At 41.9% G+C, this 20,498-nt stretch overlaps 1 protein-coding gene across 1 annotated transcript in view; it reads left to right on the forward strand.

Moving 5' to 3' along the window:
• The first annotated feature begins 10,253 nt into the window (after nt 1-10,253).
• Nucleotides 10,254-20,498, forward strand: part of fn1a (fibronectin 1a) — a 36,624-nt gene continuing 26,379 nt past the window's right edge. The window contains 11 exon segments of the mRNA XM_061691354.1: nt 10,254-10,587; nt 11,376-11,501; nt 11,619-11,756; nt 13,213-13,344; nt 13,564-13,701; nt 14,994-15,152; nt 15,497-15,694; nt 16,570-16,752; nt 16,825-16,889; nt 16,891-17,002; nt 20,295-20,450. Of these exon segments, the coding sequence (XP_061547338.1) occupies nt 10,455-10,587; nt 11,376-11,501; nt 11,619-11,756; nt 13,213-13,344; nt 13,564-13,701; nt 14,994-15,152; nt 15,497-15,694; nt 16,570-16,752; nt 16,825-16,889; nt 16,891-17,002; nt 20,295-20,450 (1,540 nt within the window). The 5' untranslated portion in view covers nt 10,254-10,454.

A 20,498-nucleotide genomic window follows, 5' to 3' on the forward strand; every position in this document is an offset into this window, starting at 1 on the left:
GAATAATACAGATGACCCATTAGGAAATTCAGGGAGCATATTTAAATGCCGACTATTACATTTTTGCCATGAGAAAACAGTGGTAGTTACCATGACAATGATAACATTGGGGGTGTGTGACACATTTAAAACTTTTTCTGTCCCTCTGTCAAAATTGCAATCACTCAATGCTTCGTCAGCTAGTTAAAGGTTGTGTTTTTCTCATGCTTTGGTGGGCCATTATGTCATTTTTCCACAAGTCGTCAAAGCAATCACCTACCACCTACCGCTGGTAAAACGTCAAAATCTAATCATCCATTTTAATGGCACTTTATTAGGGTCACAAATTAACTGTAGCCTATCTCAGCTGAGTTTTGGTCACCAGTCATTCACGGGGCACATATTGTCGCTGTCCGGCGGAAAGCTACTATGTCCAAATATGGCCAAGCTCATATTTGTCACAAATCTCTACAATTGTTCTATCCCCACATTGTCTGTTATTATTAACATTATTAACCAATAAAAGGTGTTGAACATAGCTTGAGAACAAATCTATTACCTCTCTTGGACACTAGCTGAGGCCCCGTCCACACAGAAACGAATTTCACGGTTTCAGTGTATCTGCAAAGGTTTTGTTTTTGTTCCCCCCCTTTCTGTATTCTGTCCACACAGAGCTGGTGTTTTGGAAGCCCAAAACTGAATTTTGTTTTAAACCAGGTCCCAGAGTGGATAAATCTCAAAACGCTGGCCTCGTGTTTCCGGGTGTACAACACATACGCATCTTTCCTGAAATGACAGGTCAGGTATATACTGTATACCACAGTGTTTCAGCGTTTCCGTGTAAACGCACACATTTCTTGAAACAATTCCGTATTTCGATCAGCTCCGTTTCTGTGTGGACATGGCCTGAGAAGTGTCGTAAAACTCCACCTCTTCCCTCACTCTGCGGGAGCCGCGTGGCGTTCTGTTGCCTCAAGATTGAAAGTATTATGGGTGTACCATTTTAATCAATGACAGTGTGATAAACATGGTATTGTGACAAGAAAGTGTACTGAAAATTGGGATACGGTATTTGGTATCTTATATTATCTTGTTTATAGACAGTAGATATGTATGTTCCTAAAAACTGTTGATATATTAATAATGAAAGAGAGATAAGGGGGTAGGAATAAATAAGTTTATACTTCTTCCTACTCCTTTTCAAACAAGTATGAGCAGGTATGTATAAGCAGGCACCTTATTACGTATGTTTGTATTGATTATTGCAATTCTTTAGCTTCATTTTTTGTTTTGTATTTGCTGATATTTTCAATTGTACTTGTTTATTTTTATACATTTGAAAACAACCCAAATAAAAGATTTTTTAGCATAAAATTAAATTGAACATTATTTTGGAGTGGTGCTGTGTTGATGTTTGTGTGCAATAAGTTATAAGTTATAATACCATCTTGAACGATGCGGTTTTTGGTAACGAAAGCAAGATGGCGTTGTTTTTTTCTCCAAAAAGTGGTGATTTGGTAGATGTGAAGATTCCGTCCGACAGCGACGATATAAACAAACCATGCAAGCTCATATTCACAACTATGATCAACAACAAGTCTACAACTGGAAAAACAAAAAATGGTTTCTGGAATAAGGGAGGATTAAGGGAGGAAACCATAGTACCTGCAAAAAAAGCCAAGGAAGCTCAGGGAGAACACACAAGCTTCCCACAGGAGGTTTTCAGCCAATATTCAAACCCAGAACTTTGCAACTATGAGACAGAAATGCTAACCAAGACTTCATAGACCTGCCCAAAATACTAACAAGATACAAACAGAACCAGAAGCACTAACTTTTCTCATTGCTACCGGAGCAATAAAGAATAATTATTATTATTCTCGTGTTGCATGATGATTTACGCCACATTGTAAAATGCGTCTGAGTGGCTATAAACACTAGTGTCGGCTCAGATACTTGTGGAGATATACAGAACAAATGCAGGCCAGAAAAGTGTGGAGTGTACAATCTGAGAGTCTAATCACTTCATCTTCCCTCAGCTCGTGACCTCATCCCCCTGGGGGGGATGAGGGAATCTCAGAGCAGGGAAGGGAAGCACAGATCAGAAACTCATCCGTTCAATTCAGGACTTTCTGCAACGAGACACGACGTGTGCAATGGCCAAGCATGAGTTTTTAAGAATACGGCCAATCGCCGAAGGGCCCCAGGTTCCGGTTCCTCCAACTAGCACATGATAATATGTCTCCCTTCACGCTCACTCCTCAGGGGTCCTTGAGCAAGGCACTCCATTAGCCCAGTTGTTTGCCAGGAAAGCTGCCCATTGCTCCAGTGTGTGATGGTCTGAGTATGCTGTGGTTTGTGTACAACCTTGTTAAGCCCTCACCTTATCTTGACTCACTGCTCACCATGCATACGACCACCTGCCTTCTCCGTTCCAGCAGTTCGATTAACCTCTTTGTTCCCAAAGTCCGCACTACTTTTGGTCGATGATCTTTTCAATTTCATGACCCAGACGACTGGAACGCACTGCAACAAATAAAGAAACTCGCCTCATTGATCCCATTATTAAACTTTAAAAAGGGTACTGAGTGATACTGTACAGTATATCAGAAGTCACCAATCTTTTTGAAATCGAGAGCTTCTTCTTGGGTACTGATTAATGCAAAGGGCTACTAATTTGATACACACTTCCGAAATAACAACTTTGCTTAAATTACCTTAATAATGTGTTATTATTACTGTATATGTTATTATTATGAATTATGAATTAACAACATTTAAGTGAAGACGCTGTTCATGTTAATGATTATAAGACATAAAAATCAATGTGCAACACTTTATTTCTATAAATCTCTGCCAGCGTTTACATTTTTAAATGATCACTTTTACAACATTCCTATAAAATCACAATGTCCCATCACTAGTGAGCTATTTTTAGAAGATGCCCGTGGTCTACTCATGGGGTCCTTGGCGTCTACCTGGCACCGTCTTGGTGACCCCTACTGTACATTGCTGCACCTTATTACAGACTGTGAGACAGATACCGTATGCTCACGTTCACGCTCACGTTGTTTAATTGAATACACCACAACGACAAGATATTTACTGTTCAAACTGATAAACTCAATTAAATATAGGTGAACATGATTTGAAAATCATTGTATTCAGTTTTTATTTATGTTTAACACAACGTCCCAAATTCATTGGAATTGGGGTTGTATAAATGTTTCCAGGTTTCGTAATAACATTTCTGTGAAATGCTGAAAATTCCGAGACCAATATCTTGCATCTGAGCTAACGTTTAAGATCATTTTAATGGACTCTGCTGCATATTGTCAGAATATCCAACAGTTTCTCTTCCGATAGCTCTGCTGGCCTTCGACAGTGTTTGGCATCGTCCGCTGATCCTTTTCCCCAAAATTTACCAACAAGCCTCGGTATTACATTGCTATGTGGAACAGGTGTATCTGGGAATTATTATTATCACATTGCTAATACATGAAAAGTTCATTTTCAATAACATGTTCCCTCACAGATCTGAGGTCCCAAGTTGAAATCCGGTCTCCCTGTGTGGAGTTTACATGTTCTTCTCGTGCCTGCATGCGTTTTCTCCAGGTACTCCGGTTTCCTCCCACATTGCCAAAACATGCGTGGTTGGTTTACTGAAGACTCTAAATTGCCCGTGAATGTGAGTGCGAGTGGTTGTTTGTTTGTATGTGCCCTGTGATTGGCTGGCGACCAGTTCAGGTTGTACCCCGCCTCTCGCCCGTAGTCAGCTGAGTTGGGCACCGGCACGCCCGCGACCTTATTTAGGATAAGCGGTTAAGAGAATGGATGGATGTTCCCTTCAAATCATGAACATGAGCATTGAAACAATGGGTTCATTTCCTCTGCTCCCAGTCAAAATGTGCAACTTGGCAGCAACTTGCATTCCCCCCTGTTTTCTGTCTATGACACAAGATGGGAAAGTTGCATTGTGAAAGCAAAAGAGCAAGCCAGCAACAAACCGCTTGGGAAGCCACAATAATATGTAAGGAGCAGGCAATTATATAGTGCAAGGACAAAAAAGTACTTCATGATGCTGCATCGCAGTGGGAAGAACGGCGAAAGATTTGCAGAGGGGCTGAGAGAGAGAGAGCCATTTGGATGTGTTGCAAATGTCGAGAGATTTTTGCAGCTGTGACCTCCCTTGTCCCACGTCTCTACTTTCGCAGGATGACAGTCTGTGTGTGTGTTGTGTAAAACACACATTTCATGATTTCTCCACGTCAGCATCAAATGAAACTGTCTCTGCCCAAATTTCTCAACTTTTTCCATTTTCACTCATTCTTGGTTCAGTTAAAAGGACACCAATACCTCAACCTCATTGTTAAGACTACATTTTGATTGTGGTCTTTACGTGAGTTGCCACGACCGTGGACGGAATGATTGCATGTTACAGAATATACGACACAATTATTTCTCATTGATACTATTGTTTGTCTTGCCATTGTGAAAATGAAGCAAAATACAGTTTAACCTGTAAGAGGGAAGGGAAATATTTGTTTTTGTTTCTTTTTCTATTATCAAACATCCAAAACCAAGAAAGAAACATGTTGTGTTTTCAGTACTCACCCTGTTGACACACTGAAATTCAACCCGTGTGGGTTTTGGAGAACAAAAGACATTAAAATAGGGCAGAGCTTGTGGCAATGTTGATATACTCAGAAGAGTCCAAAAGCTCTTTTCCATGGCTATGATTTCCACTATTGTTCCAGACAACACCATCCTGTTTGATTCATTTCATTGCAAAATTACCTAGCTGGTTACAAAAAAATGGCAAACTTAAACACAAAAATGTGTCTATTTCTCCACGTCAAGCCACACAATGTTCAGAAAATGGCATTAAACTGGGATTTCCAGCTTGATCGTCACTCAGAATTGCTAAAGTGCAGTGGTTTAATGGTTGTAACCACACAAATGTTTGGGCCCCTCATGACATGAGCTAATGATGACAGAGTGACAAAGTGTTTTTGATTGACTAAGATGCAGCGGTGCAAGCTTAATGTTAATTCCTTGTTACTATTTCTATAGTTCAAATTCTAAAGCGGGACCAGGGTATATTAAAGTTGGGATTGACTGATATAGCGTATATAAAGTGTTTTCTTCGATTTCAACCTTTTCGACTCTCTGGCAAACATACCCTTGTATGGATGATTAAGTTCAAGATTTAAACAGCACGTAAATGACAGACGGTCAATCATTCTAATAGAGTATAACTCTATGCCAACGACATTGAGCATTTAATCATTTCCCATACATAACGGACGGCTCAGCTCACTGAGGTATATGAAAATAAATGCGTCGTAACACATCGTGGTCTACTGGTGAAAAACAAAACACTGCTCGACCAATTGATCCCACACTCGTCTCAAAAATCCATCTGAAAGCAAACGGCGAAGAAAAGGCCCTCGTGCCCACTTTTTCATGGCGAATCGTCAAACTTGCTTGCGATTTACATCAATGCTCTGCCCACGTTAGATGTCGTAGGCAACGAAGATTTGCAATTTAGCGCAGCCAAGCTGTCTAGGATGACTACTTTCAATTGGAGCTCATTTGGGGCGAATTCCCTAGTAGGAGTTCCTCAACGTCTGGTTACTGAAATTTGCCCAAAATGGCTCCATCAACACAAAATGGCCATCTTTGTATTCAAATTTGGCCATGGGTCTTAGAGACATTTTCGTGAAACTGGTTATGATAGACATATCCATCGTATTTTATGTTGGTCAGTGAAACTGGTGTTGGGAGCAAATTTGTTCTAACTTTCCAGGCGGCGCTACCATGAGTTTTGGGGGACTGTGTTGGGGACCCTTAACGTTCATACATTTTTTCCAGGATACACAGACGTGCAAAAATTGCCGAGTTTTCAGAATTGCTCAGGCCCCCAAAAAGGCAATTCATTGTTTGCAAGAATAATACCAGGCGGTCTTTACACCGCCTGGTACTTTTGTCCTAATAACTGGATAATAGCTACTCTGTCGGTTGCATGGTTGTATCAGCTGAGTTTGACTTTGAGCCCTGCCTGAAAAAAAATGATATGCTCTGCATCGACTCCATCTGATTAAATCTTATGTCCTATTTTGTCTGGTGTTGGATGACGTGACAGCCCCTTACATAGCTGGCTCGTTTTTACAATTTCTGGACTATGTGACAACAAATGATAAGTTCAAAATCTCCATTTTTTTGTAAATTTAGTAAAATTTTTTGAATTTCTGTTTTACAGGTTAAAGCTAATATATTTTTTTATTTAATCTTTTTATAATTTATAAATTAAGCAATTAATAGGCTAATTTGGGAAAAAATTCCAACTTTCAAAGTGTTTCAAAGAGGTCTTTGTTGTCATGTCATCGCAAAACCGGTCCATGTCCAAAATTTTCACATCACTATAAAATTACACTGAAATGGTAAGTATTATGCTTTCTTGTTCTTCTTTTCCTTTCAGCTTGTCCCGTTCGAGGTCGCCACAGTGCGTCATCTTTTTCCATGTAGCCTGTCCTCCTCTCTAACGCCTAATGTCTTTTCTCACTGCATCCCTCACTCTATCTGTAAACCTTTTCTTTGGTGTTCCTCTCTCTTTGCTCTCTTGCCTGGCAGTTCCATACTCATCATCCTTCTACCAATATACTCACTATCTCTTCTCTGAACATGTCCACACCATTGAAGTCTGCTCTCTCTAACTTTGTCGCCTAAACATCTAACCTTGGCTCGTCAACTGATGAGCTCATTTCTAATCCTATCCAACATGGTCACTCCTATAGAGAGAACCTCAACATCTTCGTTTACACCATCTCCAGCTCTGCTTCCTGTTGTCTCTTTAGTCCGATAACTACAGTCTCTTAAACTAACACTTAAATGAACCCTTAATCCTAACCCCTCAAAGGGAGAGACAAGTCTCATTGATTGCCCACAGTTATTTTCTTTGTTGCTGCTATCCTCAAAATCCCGTCGAACCAATTGACTGCGACCAACATCGACGAAGGTTTCCTCGTAGAATCTGTGGACCTGATCACTAACACCAATCTCAGCAACGAGTTTCACGACATAATCTCTTTTGGACTGTTTCACGCAATTAACTAGAGACAATAGCAGTTGAAAGTTAGCTTATTTTACACTCACTTTCAAGCATGCTCAAAGCTATATTAGCAGCGAGTTAACAACAAATCATGGGCAATGACATGTTTGAGGACGTACGTGACAAGTGACGACTACGCGATGACTTAAATACTGTACGTAAGGGCTCGTTATAGGCTTTAAAGGTGATGACTTTAGCTGCAGTAAAATGTGTATGGCACTTGTCTGTTTCTGAAATAAAAACTTTATTTTCGATGAGCTTTACATATGATTTGTCTGGTTTTAGCAGGGTTAAGAAATGCAACATTGATGTGATAGGCAGTAGGCGTGGCTTTATTTTTTGTCTAAATGTCACTTGTCAGCTTTGGTGCTTGTCAAACAACTATTCAGGAAATGCCAGTCACTTCTTGTCACCTCGTGTACACTGCACCACCAACAAGAGCCGACAAGACTTGGAATTGGCCCAAACTCAGTGCGTTTCTGATAGCTTGGAACTGGGCATGAAACTCGCTTACTTCGCACCGTGAAGGCCAAATTGCCCAGCTAAAGCCAGTTGGTGCAGTGTCTGCCTTCCTTTTTACTTGGATCAGGATAAGCAAACGCTTTCCAGATATTCAAACTTTGCGCTACTACTGGAGTCTTTCCAGACACTGACGCCATGTGACCCAATTCCTGCAGACGACATAACCTAATTGGAAAACCTAAAAGCCAATGATCTGCACAACAGTCCTTCAGTGAGGTATGTATATCACATAGCTGGGTCTTGTGTCAATCGTAAAATTCAAAATACAAACAGCATAGCAGTTGCTCCATTAAGTGCGGTACACACATACCGATTTTTAACATCTTAACTAGGCTTTACACGATCAGGATTTGTGGGGCCGATGAGCGAGCTTAAAAAAACGATAACCGATCACAAGATTGAGGAATGTGTCTATTTAAATGACCTGTTCATTTACTGTGTATAGTTGTGTACTTAATTGCTCAAAAAATTATATTTACAATAAATAATGTATCTTTGTTCCTCTATTTATGGCAGTGAGGCATAGTGACAGAACAAATGAATGGTCTTCTATTAGATGGCAGGAAGTAAATACAGTAATTCATGTATCCACTTTTTGTGACATTTTTGTTTGTTGGTGTGCCGTGATATTTTTCAATTGTAAAATATGTTCCTTGGCTGCATAAAGGTTGGAAATCACTGCTCTCGTCAGATCGTGTATGCTATCACTAGCTTGCTAGGCTACATAACGCTTGTTGTCGTCGCCGCCGTAACGAATAGTATGCGGTCGCATTTGAATTGACAAGATTTTGGATTCAAATATACCCATACTGTGCACGATGGCGACGCGGAGTAAATGTCTTTTGCGGAGCTGATCAATGACGTCCCGGATCGGATCGGCGAATTATGACATTAAAGCCAATCAGCCGATCAGCATAAAATGCTAAATATCGGGCGATACCAATCAGGCCGATAAAATCGGTGTAAAGTCTAATCTTAACCAATTTGTAAAGTGTGAGAAACCCCAGAAATAAAGAAATTAAATCAGCAAGTGTGCGCTAATTGCTCTTGGAGTGTGTGGTGTACTCGAAATTACCAACACAGCACACCATCTCTAGTGACAATGCCTCACACCAGAAATGTGTCGTATCACCAAAACTGACCTTTGAGGGACAGCGTGGTTTCACAGGGCATCCAGATTGACGCAATAGTAGTAGTAGAAGAAATAGAAGAAGCTAGACTAACTGTTAGCTTATCTAGGATCAACATTGCTCAACAAAACCAGTTGTCCCTCTATTTGTGTTTGGGTGAGCTGCAGGTTGCTCTCTAATTGGGTATTGTTCCATTTCACGCAGGGGCACAGCCAGGAATTTTTCAGCGGGGTGGGCCAAACTTCAGTGGGGTGGCCATGAAAGCCAATTGTCAAAATTATTTTCCCCAATTATTGCTCATGCAAGAGGGGGGTGGCCTGACTCCTCAGTAGCTGGCTCAGCCAAACTTTGTGTTGACCCCACACATATGCAATTGTAGATATTGAAGAGGTGCAACTTTTACTATTGTCAGGCCCGAACGTTCCCGAAGTAGATTGGGGAGGACAAAACAGGCTTCACACACTACACTACAGGATAAAATCTCAGGATAATCTTCAGAGATATCCAATAGTCAGGCCTTTGCTGAATTTGATCAGAAGAGAGGAAAAATGCTCAAATTAGGCCCGATTATTGAAGAACACAGGTTTTACACTTGCCAGATGATACGAACCCAGAAATGACACCGCTGTTCATGAAGTGCAGTGAAAGTAACTGCGGGTATTTGAATATGAATATCCATCCATCCATTTGCCGTAGCGCTTATCCTCACTAGGGTCGAGGCGCCTATCCCAGCTGACTCTGGGCGAGAGGCGGGGTACACCCTGAACTGGTCGCCAGCCAATCGCAGGACACACAGAGACAAACAACCATTTGCAATCATATTCGCGCCTACTGGCAATCTAGAGTATTAAGTTACCCTACCATCCATGTGTTTGGGATGTGGGAGGAAACCGGAGTACCCGGAGAAAACCCACGCAGGCACGGGGAGAACATGCAAACTCCACACAGGCGAGACCGGATTTGAACCTGTGTCCTCAGAACTGTGAGGCAGATGTGATAACCATTCGCCCAATGAGCCATTCTTATTTAGATATTTCTTCATAAGTCATATGGCGTGTGCGTACCACCTCTACATTATCGCCTAGTTTGCCGCTCAAACAGTCTAACGCCCTTTTTTTTTTTTTTCAAAAAACCTTTTGGGGAGCAATGAGTTTGCTCTACAATTTCTGCCTAACAACAAGTGGTCAACTTGTAGGGTCACGTGACCAGAAATAAACCCATTGGCCGACGTCCGCTGGCTAGCGAGCTGACATTTCAGTGGTTAAATTTTTATAATAAATATTTTTGTGTAGACTAAATTGTTGGGAGAGGAAGTGGAGTTCAATAAAACTTTTCAGGCGTGTAACTATCCATGTGTTTTATTCAAACAAGAACGTGTCAGTCCTCTGTTCAATTATAAAGGACAGCAACATGTTTTTCGCCTGTGTCTTGACATTTTTTTTTTTTTTTTTTAAGGAGTATTTATTACGCATCATTTTGCGTCACCCACTATGGAAATGCTCGAGCGAACACTGTGTGGGTTGTCGGTCACTTGGTCGAACCTCCTCCTTCCTCCGTCCTCCTTCCTTGGGTTGCGACTCAGCCATGGCGAGTTAGATAAATCACACCCACTCTCTGCTAACCTGCACACTGGGGCCGCGCACAGGAGAGCGGCAGACCGACCGTTGAACGCGGTGTCCACTTTCTTCCTTTAAGAGTAACATTCGCGAAGTATGTCCGGTAGAAGCATAGCCGCCAGGGTGCTGGTCGCTCTGTGCATCGGGAGCGCAGTGCACTGCATGCCCAAGGGGAACCACAAGCACCGAAGACAGGCACAGCAGCATCGCGTCCCCTCGGTGTCTCAGGGTAAGTTGAGACTTCTTCCGATCTCCCCCACATATGAATTTCAGGATTTTACTCCATGTGACATTTTACCATAACACACAACCTTATCCTAAAGTAATGTTCGCGCGTTCCATCTTTTCACGAAGATCAAAAGTTGCAAATAAGAAATGCCATTTATTATGTGGAATTGTGGAGAGAGATGAGCGACTGTGGTGTTCATGGGAGATGGAGATGTGAACAAATATCCAACCGGTGGTGGCTGGTGAGGGGAACAAAAGTGGCAAAGTAGCAATTGTCCCTGCTCCAAATGATTTATTACTTTGCCCGGGGGTCCTTTTGAAGTCAAGTTAACACATCAGGGGTCAATTTCGCAGACAAGGGGGAGTGTTATCTGACAAGAACATTTTTTTTCATCTAAATTAATCAATATTATTGTCCCAGCTACAAATGAATTACTACTGTGGCTGGGGGTCCTTTTGAAGTCCCGTTAACACATCTTGAGTCAATCCTCACAGACGTGAGTCTTATCTGGGGGGGGGGGGGAATAGGTTTTAAAAAAAATCTAAATTAGTCCAAGTTTTCGCTCAATTTTTTGTCCCAGACCTCAACACAGGAGTTTGTTTCCACTCCAAACATGAGCATCAGGTATAGTGTTAGTATGTACGGGTTGAGTATATAATCCCTCTCACATTGTCGACAGATGGAATTTTCCCTTTTTTTTTTTTTTTTTTAGATGACCTGCTTATTGCTTCCAGCTTTTAGCGGCCTCCGAGCATTGTTTTACCTGCTTTCTTCTCATGTCCTGCCAGATGGCTGCATAGAAAACGGCCATTACTACAACATTAACGACCAGTGGGAGCGGCAGTATTTGGGCAGCACTCTGGTGTGCACTTGCAATGGCGTCGCCGGCATTAAGTGTATAAGCAAACCTGAAGGTGAGTTTGCATGTGTGTGCCTGCTGTGTTATTTTATCAACAAGTCTGTCTTTATTTATCTCTGTCTGAGACAAAACAAACACACCTTCTCCTCTTGTGTCCCCCCTACCCCTGCAGCTGAAGAAAGGTGCTATGATAAGATCAATCAGCAGTACTACACTGTGGGAGAAACATATGAGAGACCTAAGGATGCCATGATTTGGGATTGTACCTGTATCGGATCTGGCAGGGGAAAGATCAGCTGCACTATTGCCAGTAAGTTGAACCTTCCATGGGAAATGCTGTCATTAATTGTTCACACCCCTAGACCACACATAACAGCTCGCACAAGCAGTTTTTGACATCTTATCTGATGTTTAAAATGTGAGTAACCCCAGAGGATGAAGAAAACAAATTGTGTTTATATCGTGTGGTGTACCTGAAATTACACACACAATCACAGAATCCGTGGCTCAGTGTTGACCACACACAAGGATTTTCGATCGTAAATACTGAACAGGTTTAATGTTTACGATTTGTTGGCTCTGAACGTTTGAACGGGGGAGGGAAAAAGAATTACTCTTTACTAGGAGCGGAACCAATTAATCGACTAGTCGAGGAGTCGAGTTTACTGCTCCGCATCGACGTTTAAAGCTTGATGTTGACTAACGCAGTCATACATCTAAACCAGTGGTTCTCTAACGTTTAAAACCTTGTACCTCCTAAAAAGATACTTGGCTCTCTAAGTACCACTATCGTGACCAACATTAAAATACGGTGGCAGGCCTAAGTGTTAATACAAAAGTATTTATTCTTAAAAAGTATATTTAATATTTTTTTGAGCAACTTTAACATCATGCACAGTTTGAATATTGACACTGCGCCCAAATGTAGGGGGAAAAAAACTAAATAAAAACCTACCTACATAAAGATTCAATAACAATGTCAACGTCACAACACATGCCAACCAACTGCATGTCACTGTGTAACACTTGTCGCAATACGTCATATGGCCGTACCATGCTACAAGCATGTGGAAATAGTTGACAAAAACCTAGACTAATAACACGATCACTTGCATAATATCCAAGTCCATCCTCAAATACAATAAAAGCACAAGTGAGATAGGGATGGCGAAACAGAGAAATGCTAAATTTTTCCGAGCCTCTCTATGTTATCCGGTGGCGCACAAGCCTCGTTGAAGAAAAAAAACATGTGCATGTGTTACAACAACTACAGTATATTCTGAATCATGGTGAGTTGTATTTTTAATCATTTGTTTTGTTTCTATGCCAGTACGTTGTTTATGTCTTTATGTGAAACCGGACGTCATCGATTAATCGACTTGGACTTGACTTTCATCACATCGTAGTCGACTACGACATATCTTTAGTCATTCAACCACGACTCCTACCACACTCCACACCACAGGATATTCGGGATAATCTTTCAGAGACATCCTATACTTGGGCCTTTGCTAACTTTAATTGCAAGGGAGGGAAAATGCTCAAATTTGACATGATTTTCAGTATGCCTGCTTTAGTATCTTCTGGTGTGCCAGACTGATGCCGGTAAACTGCCAATCTCCATTTTCTCCCCGCAGTTGTCTCACAAATGTGCTGTTGTGCAGCTGCTTGCACTTAACTGTGTGGTTAAATAATGAGAGAAATGTCGAGTCATTCTTTTTTGTGGAAGTGACACACATTCAGGCATCCGCCCTCTGTCCAACTAGATCGTTGTCATGAGGACGGGGCTTCGTATAAGATCGGAGACACCTGGAGGAGACCTCACGAGACAGGAGGCTACATGCTGGAGTGTGTCTGTCTGGGTAACGGCAAAGGAGAATGGACCTGCAAGCCTGTTGGTGAGTCATAAACACACACACACACGCACGCATGCACCCACAAACACACACACACACGTACACGTTGACTGGCTATGACTAACGATGGCAACTTGGAGGATGATGCACTATTGTCTGCTCACTCTGTACAGGTCAGAGTGTCTCCACATGATCTTAAACACAGCATTTTGAATGTATATTTTACAATGTCCACTAACTGTGTACGTGCGTGTTCTGCAGCTGAGCGTTGCTATGACAACTCGGCGGGGACATCCTATGTTGTTGGGGAGACGTGGGAGAAGCCCTATCAGGGATGGATGGTTGTGGACTGCACCTGTCTGGGAGAAGGAAGTGGCCGCATAACCTGCACTTCCAGAAGTAAGAGGCCAATCACTTTTGTCTTCAAATTGACTTTAACTCATTCACTGCCAGCTGAAACAAAACAAAAAACAAAAAAACAATGTTTGTTTATAGCTTTTTCCATAGAACATGTGTTGGTATCACCCCAAAAAAAAAAAAAAAAAAAAGGTTTCTGATCAAAAAGTGGAGAAAATTTGATTTTTTTTGTGAAAAGAAACATGTCAAGCAGAACAGTGCCTTTGAAGCTAACATTTGTTGCTGTAAAACCTCAAACTATATAACCAGAATAACAAGAATGAGAGAGGGCTTTTGATGGGAAAAGCAGAGAAAAATATTATTTGCATAATAATTTGAAATATAGTGTAAATTTACACAGGAGTGAATGAGTTAATATAAATAATTAAATCACATTTTTTCAGTATTTCTTTTTACTTTTATTCATGAGGTACTTTGCTTTGCGACATTCTGAGAACTCCTTTCCTGTTAATTCATTAATGTTCCCAGTTTGACAGTGTGCTGACAGTGTGCTGTCAAACATGTCTTTTGTCTTTTTTGTATTTTTTTTTTTTTTGTAAGTGTATTACGCACGCAAAATAATTTAATTACTTGTGGTTATTTTTGGGCGGCACGGTGGACGACTGGTTAGCACATCTGCGTCACAGTTCAAATCCGGCCTCGCCTGTGTGAAGTTTGCATGTTCTCCCCGTGCCTGCTTGGGATTTCTCCGGGTACTCCGGTTTCCTCCCACATCCCAAAAGCATGCATGGTAGGGTAACTTAATACTCTAGATTGCCCGTAGGTGCGAATATGATTGCAAATGGTTGTTTGTCTCTGTGTGTCCTGCGATTGTCCGGCAACCAGTTCAGGGTGTACACCGCAGTTAGCTGGGATAGGCTGGGATAGGCTCCAGCATACCTGCGAACCTAGTGAGGATAAGTGGTGTAGAAAATGGGTGGATGGAGGATTATTTTTGTTCCAGTCACATGTGCAGTATCTCAGCACTGCTGCCTTTCGCATATCAAACATCTCTATTTCTTCTGTGCGTACATACAGTGCTGTATAATCACTGGATTGAAGATTTTGTAGAAAATTGCATAAATTTACCTTCATAATACATTTCTGGAATATTTTCAGTATGAATAGTTACACTGCTCACGTGCATGGGTTCGATCCACAGCCTGTAGAAACACGTAAAACAATGAAAACAATATTTTGCCATAGTTTTAAAGTGAATTGACTGTTATGTTGAGTAATTAAAGGCATGTCTATGTCCTGTAGGATTATGATGAATTACTCACATCTTTTTTTAGATCGTTGTAACGACCAGGATACTCTGAGTTCCTACCGTATTGGAGACACATGGACTAAGACCGACGCCAGAGGCAACCTGCTTCAGTGCCTGTGCACGGGTAACGGCCGAGGGGAGTGGAAGTGTGAGAGACATGCCTCACTTCACACTACCGGCCTGGGTGAGAACTGATGATATCCTTGTGCTTTTTTTTTTTTTGGGACCCCTCTCTTGGTCCCCATGCTGAGAGAATAATGTATAACAGAGACAGATGTGTTGGGGGGGGGGAGCCAAGTGTTGACGTGAGAAAGAAATGTAACTCGTGATCATGACCTCATGAGCAACACAGACATGGAACAGAAGGTGAAATAAACTGAAGACAGGAGAGCATTAAGCAAGAAAAAAATGTGCTTCAAGCTGTTGAAAGAAATGCTGTGTTATCTCAACAAATCATTTAAGTCAATATTAAGGACGGTTTTAACATTGTTTCTTGCCCCCTGACCGAATTCCCACGTTCTCTTTCAGGGACCGGCTCTCGCGTGATCACTAATATCCAGCCTGCTATCTACCAGCCTCCCTCTGTACCTGAGCTCCCGCAAGAAGGACCCTGTCGCACGGACTCTGGACTGTCCTATTTTGTTGGCCAGCGCTGGCTTAAGAGCCAGGGAACCAATCAGATGATGTGTACTTGTTTGGGGAATGGCGTCAGCTGTGAACAATGGGGTATGTTTTTCTCTTTAGTCATTTTAATCAATCTAATCCTTTCTAAATTGGAGCTTAAAGTCTGAAATTTCACACGTCACATTGAAGAGTGTTGTTAACAACCCTGCCAAGTCTGAATGATTTAAAAAAAAAAAATAAAAATGCCACACACAAAATTAGGCTTCAAAATTGTGAAACATTAAGCCCGTCTCTTCGTTCTCAATCACTGTGGGCGTGTCTGCAGAATGCGCTGAAACAACATCCAGCTCAACTGTCAAATGAAAAACATTGCTACGACCTGGAAAAAGGTTTGAGCCACTAAAATATATCATCTTAAAACCTCCGGTGGCTGGAATATATTCCAACGGGTCGCCGTGGGGCTTTTCCATGCCGCGATAATGAGACATTCCAAAGCGGCCATGCCAGCGCAAAGCGCTGATCCAGATAATGGCTGTCACATCGTAATTTTTTTTTTCACCTTTCTCGCCGGTGTGCGCACACTCACGCTCTAAAGCGGCCACGCCAGTAGACTATCCAAAGGTAAGCTGCATTTTCGGGGTGTAGGGATAGCTAGCTAGCTAACTGGACATCACAATTGCGCCAGACAATCACTGATGCGAAAAAAAAGCGCTGAAGTTTATATATAGTGGTGGACAGGCGACTCAACATCCGGACCCCAAAGTGCGTCATGCTGCGTTTCTTTTAGCCATGCCCCAAAAATCAGGAAAATTAAAATTGTACAAAACAGTTTAATGCTCTATCTCCACAAGTACTACAGTGTTCTCAGTCTTTTCATGTGTGTAGCAATTATCTTCAAACATGTGCAGTGTATTTAGAAACAAATGTCTCAATTTTCAAGGTTTTTAACATTGGCATATGGTTGTGCTTTCATCCAGATGGCCCAGCTCCAGTGTATGGGGGCAACTCAGGAGGTCAGCCTTGTGTGTTCCCCTTTGTCTACAAGGGCAAGACTTATCACGCTTGTACGTCTGATGGGCGCGCTGATGGACAGCTGTGGTGTTCCATTTCATCTGACTTTGAGACAGACCAAAAGTATTCCTTCTGTACAGAAAAAAATGGTGAGCCAGCGTGTGGAACTGCCAGAAGGCAACTGGGTAGCTGGATAATAATTTTGTTGTCTCCTCCCCTAGTAATTGTGGCAACAAGGGGCGGTAATTCCAACGGTGCACTGTGCCAGTTCCCCTACCTGTACAATGGGCCGAAACTATACCGACTGCACTGCAGATGGACGGAGAGATGGCATGAAGTGGTGCGGTACAACAACGGACTACGACGGCGAACAGCGCTTTGGATTCTGTCCGATGGCTGGTAAGTGGGAGTGTAAACTGGAAGAGAAGCTAATCCAGCTGTTTGGCCTGGAATCGTTTCATCGTTGTGAAATAAAGGCAATGAAAGACATATTCAAATGTGTCTTGCAGACAACAGACAACCGTAAATCACCACCATTTTCCAAATGTCAGCAACCCACATATATTTCTTAAAACATACAGTATGCATTTAATGTAGTGGTTATTCTTCTTCAAGGGGAAATTTAATATCACAAACCAACAAAATGTCACAGCCAAGCTGGCCAAGTGTAGATCTTTTCAACACTATAGTTTGTTTACCAAAGAACCAGCGAATATAACTAGCGGTACCAATTCCAATCACGCTCCCAGACGTTAAATATTTATCCTCCCTGTCTGAAAAGGGCGACTGGTAACTCAATTAGCATCTAAACCCGTAACAGGTTGGAGTTAAAAGGAGTTGGGTGATCTTGTTTTGAGTTCTGACACCTTGCCCTAGGCAAATTGAAGTCATTTGGCTTGTGAGGGAAGTGTTGTTTTGTTGAATTGGTGTCAGTTAGACCTCTGCAGGCAACAAAAGGGGCTGAAGGCAGTGAAACACCAGGGGGTTATTGACACTAACGTCTGTGAAGTACTAATGAAATGGTAACGATGATGCAAGCGAAGCATAAAATGAAAGTTCCCAACCAGGTGGTTTAGCTAGCTAAGCTATCAACAAGAGTCCCATGACTAAAACTGTGGACACAGCACCTCAATGAAACTATATCCTCTGACAGCAAGGGGAGTTAAGTCCCAAACAAATCTTTTGAACGCTATCCTCAAACAAATCTTTGGAGAACGAGCCTACATCAAAAGCTCCTTGGACTTCAAAGTTGGCAAATGGGAGATAAAATAGTCTGGCAGCAGACTAGAAAATGTGGATGAGATACGCTGGAAACATCTGCAACAGTGAGGTAACATACTTTGTTTAACATAATAACATTTTTCAGTTTTGTAATCATCTTATTTTGTCGTGACACAGCCAATGAACGGAGCCTCATGTCATTTGCCTAATATGATAATTCAATTTAGTGTTTTATTTTTCCCTGACTTTTTTTTTTCTGTAAATCTAGGAGGCCCACGTTTGGCCAACACCCCGTTGTTAAGAAAACAGCCTGTCAAGGTTTTAAGTGGGGGGAGTTGGTTGCCTTTGCGCACCAGGGGGCCTTTGATTCAGACTTTAATGACTTAACAAAGACTGTCAAAATAAACATTGTAGTTGAGATGTAAATGGCGATGCTAAAAAGAGTGGCAGCACTCCCACTTTTTTTTGCTGTGGCATTTGTTGAAAAGGTTAATGTTGTGTCGGCCATGTGGTCTTTTGGAAACAGTTTGTAGCCATCAGGAACAATTTGCATCAAATTCTTATTCGCATTACAACTCAATACACTGAAAAACCGCACCATGACGAACAATCTGCATATCAGAATCCCTTCTCAAAATCTGGACATTGGCTGGGAGAGCATTGAACCCAATATATGAGTCTATCTGAAGCCTTACATATACAGTACTTAAACATAGCCTTCGAGTCACCGTCACAGCCGTTTCCACCTCATCGAAAGGTGTTTCTCGACATGCCTTGAGCAATGGATTTAAACTTCAGATGCTTTTTCATGTGGTACAGTTAATGTACACTTTGCTGTAGAAGCATTTTAAACAAAAACAAACCCCCACCCTGCAATCATTTTAAGTTATAAACTGCCATATCACCGCACCTTTAGAGGCTAGGTAGGTCTGTACTTGGTGCAGGTCTATCTCATGACTGCATTCCAACAATGCAGATCTCCTCCCGCTGTCATTATACTACAGTGTTGGTTGGTTAGACTGAATCAAACAATTCTGGCGCAGTGCCTTCCACGGTATGATTTTTCAGGTAGCATGCCACCATCCTGCACTTCAGGTCTGCCGCATAACTAGAGCGTGCCCGGCCGAATGTGACGGAACTGTTGTGCGGCGTAACGTCACATATGTAACAGCAAATAAAAAAGTGGCATGTCGTATCACATGAGCTTTTACAACAAAAAATAAGTTTCCAGGTATGAAGCAAGATTGAGCGGGTCGCCGCCAAGCTGTACAAATACAATATGTAATACTTGACCATATTTAGAATTTCATATCGTTGGTGTAGAGCGGAATCCTCGCATTTCTAAAACCGTCACGTTTCAGAAAAACAAAAATATGGCAGGGTAGTTGAGCCATTAACATTGCATGCTCAAAGGGAGCAACTATTTTCAACACTGTACATTGGTCGATAATCTGTAAAGATAACAGACCAACGTGGGGACTGAGCAATAGTATAGATTTCTGAAAAGAATATGAACTCTACTAAATTTGGAGACGACTGGTTAGCGCATCTGCCTCACAGTTCTGGCGACCCGGGTTCAAATCCGGCCTCGCCTGTGTGGAGTTGGCATGTTCTCCTCTTGCCTGCGTGGGTTTTCTCCGGGCACTACGGTTTCCTCCCACATCCCAAAAACATGCATGATAGGGTAATTGGAGACTCTAAATTGTCTGTAGGTGTGAATGTGAGTGTGAATGGTTGTTTGTCTATATGTGCCCTGCGATTGGCTGGCGACCAGTTCTTGGGTTACCCCGCCTCTCGCCCAGAGTCATCTGGGATAGGCTCCAGCACGCCCGCGACCCTAGTGAGGATAAGCCGTACGCCAAATGGACTAAAGTCTGTAAGCGATTAATTGAAAATAAAATAAAAAGTTATTAATCAATTTGATCAATTATATGTCGATTAAGCAATGAATTATGACACATCTACATTGTAAAATGTGAGACACCCCACACATGACAACGAATAAAAATCGTCAAGTGTGTTCTTTGACCAGATTGTCGGTGTGTGTATCCTGCTTAACCGTAAAACTACCTGTAACAACAGCACTTTGAAACTAAAGCAAACTGTTTTCATGACATGTAACGCTGACTTTTCTGAAAAAGAGTCCTATCCTGAACATAAATATAGTGACTTTTAAGACAGCTTGATCACATTCACACACTGGCATAAAGATGCTTGTCGTCAACGCAAATGTAGTCTTTAACTACAGTATCTCTCTTTAATGTAGAACACATGTTGAACACACACAGTGTTCGCAAACAGGCACACAGGACAGATGTTTCTGGCTTGTGATCTGGTTTTTTTTTTTTTTTTTTTTTTTTTTTTTTTTTCCCCCTGGTCATTAGAACACAGATGTCCATTAGTGGGGGAATCCGGGCAATGCGTATCTACTCGGCTCATCGGCATCTTGGTTTTCCTTTGTGTCTTCCAGCCCACGAAGAAGTGTGTACGACCAGTGAAGGGGTGATGTACCGTGTGGGGGACCAGTGGGACAAACGGCATGATGTTTTGGGTCACATGATGCGGTGTACCTGTGTGGGCAATGGCAGAGGAGAATGGAGCTGTGTTGCCTACTCCCAGCTTAAAGGTATGCGGTGGGTGTGTAAGTGTGAATTTGGCCTCTCAGTGTGGTGTA

Source organism: Phycodurus eques, chromosome 12 (genome assembly GCF_024500275.1).
Source record: "Phycodurus eques isolate BA_2022a chromosome 12, UOR_Pequ_1.1, whole genome shotgun sequence".
Classification (NCBI taxonomy): Eukaryota; Metazoa; Chordata; class Actinopteri; order Syngnathiformes; family Syngnathidae; genus Phycodurus; species Phycodurus eques.